General features: G+C 28.5%; 1 protein-coding gene across 1 annotated transcript; it reads left to right on the top strand.

The window, feature by feature from the left end:
• Positions 1-8,718: 8,718 nt before the first annotated feature.
• On the top strand, positions 8,719-13,162 carry LOC130809315 (ethylene-responsive transcription factor ABR1-like). The gene is made up of 2 exons (XM_057675036.1): positions 8,719-9,286; positions 12,169-13,162. The coding sequence occupies exons 1-2, from the start codon at positions 8,920-8,922 to the stop codon at positions 12,915-12,917; spliced, it is 1,116 nt and encodes a 371-aa protein (XP_057531019.1). The 5' UTR covers positions 8,719-8,919; the 3' UTR covers positions 12,918-13,162.
• The last annotated feature ends 262 nt before the right edge of the window (positions 13,163-13,424 follow it).

Here is a 13,424-nt window from a genome sequence, read left to right on the forward strand (position 1 = left end):
TTTGTGTTGGAGAATATCCAATGAATACACATGGTTTGGACTTTAGTTCAAGTTTGTGGATATTATAAGGTCTTAACCAAGGAAAACATAAGCATCCAAAGCTACGAAGTTGATTATAGTTGGATTTGGAGCCAAATAATTTTGTATAAGGGGTTTCATTTTGTAAAGTGGGTGTTGGTAGTCTATTTATCAAATAAACAACAGTTGAGCATGCATTAGTCCAGTATTGTAGAGGTATATGAGCATGAGTTAAAAGAGTGAGAAATGTCTCAACAATGTGACGATGTCGTCTTTCAGATAACCATTGTGTTGATCTGTAGTAGTGGTGTTGTAAGATGAGTTATGCCTTCACTAGAGAGATAAGGTTTTAAACCCTCAAATTCACCACCATTATGTCTGAGTATAAGACTTTAAGAGGGAGTTGAAAAAAAATTTCAACCAAAGACTTAAATCTAATGAAAATTGGCTTTGTGTCAGATTTTTGTTTTGAAGGATATAGCTACATGTATTTTGAAAAATGATCCACAAAAATAATATATTACTTATACCCATCATAAGAGGTCACATGGGAAGTCCAAATATCAGTATAAATATATTGTAATGGAGCAGTGGATACGATGGAAGAAGTAGAAAAAGAGAGTTTATGACTTTTACTTATGCAACATGAAGTACATTCCAAAGTGGAAATGTTAGAGACATTTAAATTATTTTTCGAGACAATTTGACGAAACATATTGAGAGATGGATGGCCAAGTCGCTGATGCCAATGCAACGAGGTGGTGGTAGTGATAGCATAGACTTTAAAAGATGGAGACATCAATTCATAAATGCCATTTTTAGAAGGGTCTTGGAGGAGTATAATCCCTAAGTTGTGTGTTTTAATAAAAAAAAAAAAAGAATTAAATGAGAAAGTAACATTAACTGGATTATCTTTGCAAATTTGTGAAACATATATAATATTTTTGGTTATGAAAGGAACAACAAAAATATTATTGAGAGTAAGATTTAGCAAAGACATAGAACCAATGTGAGTGATTTTAAGACCCATACCATCATTGACGAGTAGTTCATTGGTACCTTCATACGGAGCATGGAGTGAAAGATTATTGAGATCGTTGGTTACATAGTGAGACGCACCACTATCAAGCATCCAAGAGAATGATGAATTGGAGTTTTCTAAGGTGGCAGAATATGCCAATGGTTTGGAGATTGTAGGTTTTAGATTGATGGATAAAAAAGGGTTGTTTAGTTAGACTACATTTGATGTGCGAATTGCAGATGAGGCAGCGGCCATTGCTGTTATGATAGTATTTAGAAGGTTTATTCATTTATTTATTTATTTTTTTGAGGATCAAATAACTGATACCATATAAGAGATGATAATGTTATATTTTTTTATTATCAAAGAGAAGGAAGTATACAAGGCTAAGAGATTTTACTGAAAATGCTATATAGAAACATTCCTAATAAGTAATAGCTAATTAAGGACATGATCAAACTAAAGATATTAGCTTTGACTACAACATATAATGGAGTTGATGTTGTTTTGATTTACGATTGTGATCAAGAATGACTGCAAAGGAGTATTATTCTTTGATAATTTGTAGGTTATTTTTCCAACACTCCTCCTCACATGTGAGCCCATTCTCTTAATCAGGTGAAATGATAACCTTTTCGAACCCCCATGTTAAATCACTTGAAGGAGCGTTGGTTATTTCCTACTCTCTACACGTATTACTTGTTGATTTGTTGACTGTCAAAGACATTCATTTATATAAGATGTTTGACTATTTGCGACTCCATCTAACGACCAATTCTTGGGTACATAGGTTGAACCGATTTGATTTATTAGGCCTATTAAAAAGTTAAACTCAACTGACACAAATAGACAATATCAATATCAACATATAATAATACTCCTAAATTAATAAGTTTCCAACAATTTGACAAAACCAATAAATATTATTATTGTATATACTCAAAATTAATAAATATAAGACTGAAAACCTTAGTCCATGAACCGAACACACTCCTCAACCAATTTGGCTTAATTATTTCTCTCATACGAAGTAGTAAAGTAATTTGTTTATAGTTTAATGTCGGTGCTGCAACATTTATTGCTTTTGGCCGACTCATTTTATCCACAAAAAAAACATATATTGGGGCTGTTTTTGGCGTTTGACGTTCACATTACGCAAAAAACCCCCTCATTACTCCAAAATTTAGACCCTCGTTTCTTTATTATTTTCAAAAAGATAATTATTTTATAATTTTTATTATTGTAAGAGTCCAACTTTGACTTTCTAATCTTGTACCAAGTCAACTCATGTTTCTAATCGTATCTAATTCCCCCTACTAATTTAAACGTTTTTTTAGTCAAAACTAATCCAATATTTAAAAAAGTCAACAATATTATAGTATTAATAAAAAGTCAACTAAAAGTTTTGGTTAAAACATGACATTCTACCAAAGTCACCTTGTATTTCAAATATAAGAAATCAAACCTTTTAAGCTAATTTAACGTAGATTAACATTATCTTATTTAATTTTGCAAGCGTTTTAAGAAAAGGATTACAGAGACCTCGCACATAAATAATAACTGATTGAAAAGTAAAGAGATAAAACTCATAATAATAAAATAAAAACATCATTTTCTTATTTAAATGAATTTTAATAAAAAATAAAGAGATAAAAAACTCATAATAATAAAACAATTTCAACCAAAAACAAGTAACATGGAACTTAATTTTAAAAAGGGTTAAAACAGTTGAATACAGTTGAATATAGATTACAATTAAGTTTGACTTTTTTTAAATTGAGTCAGCTTTGAATTACGAATTTAATTTTTTGGGTTATATAATGCAACAGATTTTAATCAAGTGTCATATCGATTTCAGATCAAATAAAAAAATTAACTAATCTATACTTGTGATCATTAATTCCAAATATGTAGTATGAATGAAATGTACTAACTAGAATTATTTACTTATATACTTCTACTTCTTCTTTCCTTTAAATTTGTTAATAAAATGCAAATAGAAACGAGAAATACACAATAAAGCAAAAACAAAAAGGAAAATATGAGATTATAGGTAGAGAATATATAATCACTTTTAAATATATATATATATATATATATATATATATATATATATATATATATATATATATATATATATATATATATATAATAATGTTTTAAAACAACAAAAAGATTATAATAAAATAAAAAAAATAAAAAAAAAAACATACCTACCCATAAAAATACACCCAACCATTTAATTATATTGTTGGATGGCTGTATTTTCATCACAATTAACAATATAATTAAATATTGATTTTTTTTCTATGTGAGTTTGTCAACATTATTATTTTGAATGTCACTTTTACTTTGTAATGTTATCAGTACCACCATAGTTGTTAGAATCTTGATTATGATTTAAGATTTTATGATTTTAGGATCCAAAAATAGACAACCAATTCGAATCATATGTAGGATTGTATAATCCTGATAAGATTAATAATTTAGATTATAGAATCATAAGATGATTCTACGATTCAATTTTACAAGAATAGTGTCAATCATCAATAGAATACAATAATATATAAATATATGTTAAGATTATGTTCTTAATAAGACAAAATTCATATATTTATTGATTTGCAAGTTTAAAATGACTATGAAAAGCATTCCTTTCATAATAGATGAAGTGAAATTATCTTTTATCACTACTTCAAATTTTAAAAATGAATAATTATAAATTATAAGTAATTATCTTAAGCATAATAATGTATATTTGAAGAATCACATAATCTTAGAATCCGATTACAATGATGGGATTCCAATGATCTCAACCCCACTCCATCATCAATTCCAAATAGAATTTTCAGGTAGAATTTCGATCCTAAGAACTTTAGTTATCAGCACATCTTCTCTCATTATTAATTCAAACACAACTTAAATAATACTTTTTTCACGACAGTGCGACAGTTTTTTGTTGCAAACTCTTAAGATAGAAAGCTTAAGACCAATGATAGACCTTATTAAGGGCCACATGTGGCATCGATCTGACTCCATATAAGAATTAGAATTGTATACTTTGTTGGGCTAAAATTTGAAAACTCAGTATAAACCCAATTAAATAACTTAATTTAATTATTTCAGTTAAATAAAAATAAATTAAATCCTATTGACAAAGCACACCTAAATAGTCTACTTTTTCCAAGTTCATTAGTGGTGTTTGCGGCAAAATCACAATGGACCATAATAATTAAGTATTTGAAAATAACATATTAAGTGAAACATGTCTCATTGTCTGATAATTGTAAAATCCTCTAGCTAATATTTTTTTTAGGTCACACATACAGTTTTTTTTTTCTGTAAATCATATCCTATTAATGTTTTGGAAAATTTTATGTGGTGATCATGAAATTTTAGCTTTTCCATGTGCTAGATAATAAATTTATATGGTGACGATCTGAGCTTTCAACTTTTCCATAAGGTAGACGAAATATTAAAATTTTGGTTTATTAAAGTACTTATTTCGACTGGATTATAAAATATGTGGCTAATTATGGTGATTATAGCGTCTATTTTTTGAAAAAAAATTCATTATTATGTTCGGGATAAATAATTTATCGTTAACAAAAAATACATCTATTTTGTCCACCATGTGGAAAAGTTGGAAGCTTAAGGTCAGCAGATGAATTAAAAAAATATTTATCTATCACGTGAAAAGCCGATAATTCCGGGTTATCATGGTGTAATAGATCAAAAGCCAATTGATACTAAATTATTATTATTTTTTTGGAAGCATAAAAATGCAAAAGTGTCATACATGTACCATATAAATTGTCCTTGTTAGCCATCTTATTGTTTTGAGTATTTATTTTGAATTTTGATTTGCTTTATTTTCTTTGTTTGACTAAATTATTTTTTGTATATAATGATTTAAATAATATTTAATATGATTTGGAACTAATCATCATTGATAATGTTACCATTGATTACAATTACCGTTAAAAACCTTTGTTATTTTATAAGTTATTATTATCAAATTTATTGTGTTTAACTTTTTGATTCTATTTTATTTTTAATCAACTAATATTTTAATAAACTGGATTAAGTATTAAAAAAACATGCATTGTAAAAATATACAAAAGATATGATTTTAAATTTTTTATTAGATGATAGATACTTTATACTTTAATTGCTGGTTTTCTAATCAATATTAAATGATGGTAAACATTAGTGTAATTTTGATAGGAAAATATCTAGTTAATTATAATCGTTATAATTGTTCTCTTTCAATCATTTCAACTTTTTCACAAAATTTATTTCCATACAATACCATTTGAAAATTTGCGTTTAGATAGTAATGAAAAATTGTGAAAAAAAAACTTTTTATTATCAAAGTTTCACTTCCATAGAAATAACATGGTATTTTATGAAAATTTATATTACAAGTAGGGGCGAAGCCAAGATATTGAATTAGGAGGTCAAATAGTCAATATACTAGAAAATTATTTACTATATAAAGCCTAGCTAGTCTATGGAAATTTTAAAATCATGTACACTGAAATGAAGTTAAATGATAGCAAAAATTATATTCAACAAATAGAGCTGAAACTTTCCTATAATTTTTCCTTTTGAAAAAAAATCAAGTGTTTTTGACTAATTATATTCACCTAGTAACTCTAAAAAAACATTATTAAATCTAAGATAGTAAAGATATAAACTCACTCACTAAAAAGGATGAATGCAAAATTATGAAAGATAAAGAATAAATGATATATAATATAAATTTATCGAATATTTCATGATATACCATTGAGTTTCTTCGAAATTCACCATATACCACATGAAATGTTTTAATTCACCATATACCATTGAGTTTACGTCCGTTAGCACAGAATACCATTAATGACAACTGCCGTCAGTGTGCCGTCAACACTTCCTTCCTCTAGGGTTCTCTCCATTGAATTCTCCATTTTCCTCTCTCTCTCCTCATCGAGAACTCTCCTAATTTGGATTCAGAACCTTCCTTCTTTCTTCTCCTTTTTTCCTCTTTTTTGTCCCCCTCCCTTTCTTTAACATCCTAGCATCATCAGACTCCAAACAAGTATTCCCTGATTCCTTAAGGCAGAATTAATCAAATTCAACACTCTTTTATCCTTCACAACCTTCTCTAAACAATACATCACTGATCCTATATGTAGGACTAATTTAAATGATCAAAGCAAGGAAGAATCATATGTTTAGGCAACTAACATAACGGTCACATTGCCTCGTGGTTTACACGTGCCTATTAAAAATCAAAACAGAAATCAGAATACAGCAGCTCTTCTGTTAGTGTTCTTCTGCTGAATGCTCGACCTTCACCTCGATTTTTCGTGCAATTCTAGTTATTTTGAGGAGGGTTCTTGGGCCATGACAGCAAGGCCCATGTGGAGAGATTCCAATTCTACCCTCGATTTCCTCCCCTAACCTCCGGTCACTTCTGCACTGCTCAATCAAGGTGGCCTGGTCATCGATATTGAACAAGTTCTTTTGCATGGCTGATACAGAAGCTAGTATAAAGGCTGCTGACTACACGACCTTGCACACGGATTTCAGAGCGTTGTGTGAGTTATTAATAGGGTTCTTGGCCCTTAATGGCTAGGTCCATGTGCCAAGATTTCATTTCTACTGTAGCTCAAGTTCTGGATGCACCGGTTTGGCCTCCACGTGTTGTGCAAGGTGGGCTATTCGCTGGTTGTGCTGTTGTGTTGTTCTGATGTCAGAATTTGTTCTGTATGTTGGTTTTTGTGGGGATGCTCTTGCTTGTGATGTTTATTATTTATTACTTCAAGTGCTGAATCATGGGCGGAATTGCGCTTAGAATGTGCACATGACTTGGAAGATGCATATGCATATGGTTCAATTACAATATGCTACACGTCCATTCTTCCACTTACGCAAAGCTACCAAGATCTGAACCAATATGGTTCAATCACTAAACCTTATCAACATTCACCAATATGTCACTCAAATCACCTCTTATATGCCAAAGATATCCAGGAAAATTACTTCTAATTGTCCTAATAACAGTATGAGCATCTCTACCAAGGCAAAAAGCATGAGACTTTGAAGAGAATCTAGACTCAAAAATGGGTTCAAGAATCAACAATAACACCTCTTGAACAACATGGTTTTGAAAAGGTGGCTTATTAGAGTTCAAAATCTTCTTCAATCTATTCTTAGAGGTAAATTCATTGATGGGTTTTTCAGTAGGACTACGAATATACAAATCAGTTTTCATGTCCCATTTAAATTGACCTTTTACTACAACATTACGAAGAGCAAGAAGATCATCCAATACTTGAGAGTGAATGGCGTTACGAGAAGGGAAGAGCCAGTAAAATTTAAAGCTTGAATTTAATTTTCTTGATGATAAATTCAGAAATTAAAGAGAAATTAGTACCTTCTCGATGAGGAGAGAGAGAGGAAAATGGAGGAATTCAATGGAGAGAACCCTAGAGGAAGGAAGTGTTGACGGCACACTGACGGCAATTGTCATTAATGGTATTCTGTGCTAACGGACGTAAACTCAATGGTATATGGTGAATTAAAACATTTCATGTGGTATATGGTGAATTTCGAAGAAACTTAGTGGTATATCATGAAATATCCGTAAATTTATTAGTTTATTAGAATAAATATAGTTAAAATCAGGATTTGATCTCTTGATCTTGGGTTACAAATGTGTTACCGGCCCAAACCATTGAACTAAAATAGTGTTTCTTGCATTTTTTTTACACTCCTTAAACTATATATCAACTCTTTCTATTTCATTTCAAATGTTCTATTAACTTTTTGCGTGTTTGCCAATACACTAATTCAATAATTAATAGCGATAATTATGCATAATTAAAAATTATAAAAATTTGATATTAATAAAACTTAAGTTGAGACGAATCAAATAAGATTTGATTTGACTATGTTTTTAATGTATGAATTAAGAATAAAAAACAAATTAAAAGTTGCTGACGAATAATAATACAAAAATAATAGGAATATTCGAAAAGAAACAAAAAAAGTATATTAGTAAATGGTTCAAAGCTAAAAATATATAAAAGATTTAATTTTCAGCAAAATGACCAAATCTCTCCGATCTCGATTGTAGTATCAATAACTATACAGACTATTATACAGACCACTAGAGATGAAGCCAAAACATCAAATTCAATTATTTTAATTGACTCAACTCACTTTGCAAACTCCAATTCATCTCTCATTAAGACCACAAGTAAAAATAATCCCATCGACAAGAAGTAAAAAGGATAATTATACTCCTAGGATATCTCAGGTATACATTAATTAATGTGACCAAAGAATAAAAGGATACACTGAATAAACACCGATTTTACATATTTGTCCCACCGATTTTACATATTTGTCCTTTTAACTTATTTTTTTTTTTTGTTTTTGTTTTTTCCTATTTATCCACTTGCACGTGATTTGGGAATAGATGGAGCTAGGCTAGTAGCTAGAAAGCCAAGTCCAAGTTGCCATCAGGCCAAGTGAGAACACTATGGAAAATTCCCTTACATTTGAAAAAAATAATATTCAGAATTAAAATAAATATATAAAAAAATCTAGAAATAAAAGTACAAATTTCAATTTTCTTCCTTTATATAAGTAATATAAATATTGATTGTATGGCGGCGTCCAAAACTAAAAATATGGTAATTAGCTTGAGCAAGAATCTATAAAAACCAGCTACACAAGAATTATTCATAAGAACTGGCGGCAAGGCAATCCAGAAGAAAATTTTCATTCATACTTTGTCAAATTAATTAAAACATTAATTACTAATTATACATATATATATATATATATTTAAGACTTTATTAATTTAATTAAAAAAAAAAGAGTGTATGTGTGTATATTTATCAGAAGAAAAGGTGGCGAAAAGAAGCAAGAAGAACAACAACAATGGCGGCGAAGATTATTTGGAAGAAGAAGAAGAGATGAAGATGAATGATATATTAAGTCCAATGATACCAGGATTTAGTAGAGAAAAAGAAATGCATCAAATGGTTTCTGCTTTAACTTATGTTGTTTCTGGTGCTGATACTGCAGCTTCTTCTTCATTAAAGAGTACTACTCATGGAGTAAAAAGAAGCCATGATTATGAAGATGATGATGAAGTAAAGGGTAAAATGAAATTGTATGATGACTCAATTTTCAGTGATGTGAAACCAGTTTCAGTTTCTTCTACATATCCGTATCTTCCTACAAAAGGTACGCTGCTTATACAATAATTAATTCCTTATTTATTTCTATCTTCTAGACATTTCAAAAGAATCTTTTTTATGCATAAAAAATTACAAATTACTACGGTGCGGTTGTAGGTTACGTATCGTGTCTTTTCTACTTCAATACTTATGTTAAACATTTGCACTAATTTCTTTTATTTTACATCACACTACTTTTAAAATATTATCGTAATGTAGCAAACTTAATAACAAGATTTAATCTGTTTTAAATAATGGGTTTTTTTAATTTACGAGATAATAATAATAATTATTATATATAATATACATACATGTAAGGTGAATTCTTTGAGGTCTTAAAAATATTATATTCTCTAATAATAGTCGATGAATGATGCGTGCTCTATTAGCATGGATATTAAATCATACAATATAACTTCACGAAGGTATATCTTAGCAAGAAATCTATCCCTAATATTTATGGATTGTGATATAACATAATTATCAATGGGTGGTGATCGACCGCACATGGCTATATATGAAAAAGTTATTAAAAAAATATATATGTTAAGTTTATTAGTATAAAATAAATATATTTACTATAAATAAGACAAAAAAAATTTAGTATGGGACTTTTAAATTTTAAAAAAGACTTTGTAATTAACATGTGATACTTTTAAGTCTTTTCCTTTAAATTTTGCCTTATAAGTTTACCTGTAATAACCTCTTATACTCATTTTATACGTGAAAACTATAAATAAATAAGAAACGAGTTTTTTTAGTAAGGGGAGATGGTATTAGTCTATGAATCATGTATAATAAAATAAGAAATATGAAATTACGTGAATATTACGTTTCAATAAAAGAGCATATATCAAATCATAAAATTTAAAATATATTTATATTCAAGACATTATTCTTTCGGTGTGCCAAGATAACATCATTGTAGTATTATAATAGCATGGCAATAGTTTGGAGACATAACAGAATTGCATGCATGTCAATTCTATCTCAAAAAACGAGTAAAATAAATAATTAAATTCAAATTACAACATGTCAATCCTATCCAAATGATATATTATCAACCTTAGTTTTATATTATTTTTTATAATTTGACTAAAAAATTTTTTAGTTTTGGACAAACTGTAATCATAAAAATAAAATAAAATGAACAAACTTAGTATCAATTAGTTATCTTAAAAGGGATTCTTTCACGATAACTTTGCTATTTTATAAAAGCGAAAAAATATAAAAAGTTAGTAAAATTGTTTATAAAATTTATTGATTCATATAATTAATATTGGATTTTTTAAAAGAAATGGAATATTTTTTTTTCACGTGAAGCTATTAGAACCTCTTCAATAAAACGAGTACATATTATTTTATTCACCGCATATTAGAATGCATGTTGGCAATTTGCATGAGATATCCACGATTTTGTATTGACAAGCTAAATGCTACTTAAATCACTATTTTGGTGAATCAAAATGTAGTGGGTACATTTCATTTGTACTACACATTGCTGAGTAATATTCTCCAATAGATTCTATCGAAGTACAACAAAATAAACTATTATTATTAGTTAGGACAATATAAAAGCATTTACGGCATTAATTAAAAGTCATTACATTATTATTTAATTAGATCAATATAATTAGTATTGTTACCAAATGGTCTTAGGCCGACTTCATTTTAGGTGTTTAATCCACTTAATTAGGCCATTATCCATCAACATATATATGTGAAACAAGTTGTAGTTTTTTTTTTTTTTTTTTTTTTTTTTTTTTTTTTTTTTTTTTAATGAAACAGTTGTAGTTTTAGATACAATTAATTTATGAACTTGTAAGACCATATATTAAATTACAGAGTATCTTACTATATTCTATTCTCTTCAGTTATTCAAATTAAATATTCCATATGATTTTACACACTCGTCAATTTACTATTTCAATTTTAAAAATCTATAAATATACGTAGTTAAATTACGAAATGTTAAAATTATTAAATTTTATAATAAAACAAATAAAAAAATTCAATTAACTATATTTTAACTTATAAAATAAGAATAAAATACAAACTAAAAATAATTAATAAGTAAGACATTTTATCATAATATGGATAATAGGGTAACAAACGTTTATAGAAAATGTTGTGTATTAGACGTCAATTTAGGAAAAGCAAACCATGGCTCTATTTTGACTGCAAGCACACTAATCAAGCTTGCAAGTGTTAATCTTTTGTACCTAACATGTAGATGTTTGGGAGTATTAGATTATAATTGTGCTTAAAAGTCAAAATTTTTGTGTAGTTATAATCAGGGTTGATTAATGATGATCAAAATATGGTAGTCCAAAGTTTATAGAGGACAAGGTCTCGAAATTTTGTAATTAGGAATCTTTAATTTCTTTTATATAAATAATTCTATTCACGACGTAATTAATACATGTTTATTAATTTAGTTACTTAAATATAATACCTTATCTATTCCAAAATACTTGTAATTTTTGGTTTTTTTACGCAATTTGATACACTAATTTAATTCTTAATATATATAATTATATTTGATAAAAAATTATAAAAATTTTGATATTAAAAATCTTTGTATTGAAATGAATCAAATAAGAATCCACTTGACTATGTTTTAACTTATAGATTAAATTTTTGTATTGAGTACAATATTTTTAGTGTTGCAAGTAATTTGAAACCGATGAAGTAATTGAGAGAATTAGAAAATGTGTCTAGATAATTCAAATAATAGTATTTATTTTGTCATTTTATAAAAATTTACAAATCACGGTGATAGATTAGAATTTTCGGATCAAATAAACAATCCACATTAAATCACAATGATATAACCAAAATGTAACAAAAGAAAAAACTAAAGTGATGTATTTTTCTACTTGCAATTAGGGGGACCAAGCTATATGATGCCCACTACAACATCAAGCTCAACGGCAGCAGCAACAACAGCAACAGAAACATTAACATTTACATACACTCATCATGATTCCCCAAACAAGAATACCATCAACATGGCATCTCAATCTCAACAACTTGGAGAAACAGGAACAGTAATTATACAACCAAGTAGAAGAAAATACAGAGGAGTTAGACAACGTCCTTGGGGCAAATGGGCAGCTGAAATTAGGGACCCTTACAAAGCTGCCCGTGTTTGGTTAGGTACATTCGACACAGCTGAATCAGCTGCTCGTGCTTATGATGAAGCTGCCCTTAGATTTAGAGGAAGCAAAGCTAAACTAAACTTCCCTGAAAATGTTACTTCCCAAAACATTCAGACAAATCTACCAACAACCCATTTAAGCTTTTCGGATCCTCCACCAACCCATTTAACACCTCTTCAAAACTCTCTCCAATTACTTCAAAATCAATCATCAATGGAGTTTCTACAAGCTAATTCGCAAGATTATAAAGATTATCTTGATTATTCGAGGCTAATTACTGGTTCTTTTGATGATAATCAAAGAGATTTAAGGTTCAGTTTGTGGAGTCAAATGTTAACACCTCCTCCACCGTCAAACAACATTATGATGAGTACTTCAATGTCAACCCCACAATTAGCGTATCGTGTGGATGAGATTGATCCACGTGGAAGTCAAAGTAAGATAGAAGATTCTAAAGAAACATCAAGTGGAACATGATTTGAGGAGTTGCCGTGGTTTTTAGTAAACACCTGTTTGAAGTATTTATTTCTTGTTTGGGGCTTTTGACTTTGATTTATACACACACTTGGTCAAATCTAATTTAAGATTACTTACTGTGTGATTAGCATATTGCCGTTTCGTTTTTTTTTTCTTTTTTTTTTGTAATTACTCCAATTTTGGTTTGTGGGATATATTCATGAGTGATGCAATAGGAGTATTGTGGAGGCAAATTTTCTTTGAAATACTTGTTGAAATCCCCTTTATTTTTTTTATCAAATACTTTTAATAATAGAAATTTATACGGTCATTCCCATTAAAATTGCAATATCTATTCTTAAAAGTTCTCACTTCATATTAAAAATACTAATAAAAAAATTGAAAAATAAAAACTTCTTTAAGTTTTGCCAAATATATTAATTTAATAGGACTATAATTAATTGTATGTTAATTTATTTTCTAAATAAATTTAAAGTTAAATTAAGTAAGTATTTTTTTTTAGCAAGG

Source organism: Amaranthus tricolor, chromosome 3 (genome assembly GCF_026212465.1).
Source record: "Amaranthus tricolor cultivar Red isolate AtriRed21 chromosome 3, ASM2621246v1, whole genome shotgun sequence".
NCBI lineage: Eukaryota > Viridiplantae > Streptophyta > Magnoliopsida > Caryophyllales > Amaranthaceae > Amaranthus > Amaranthus tricolor.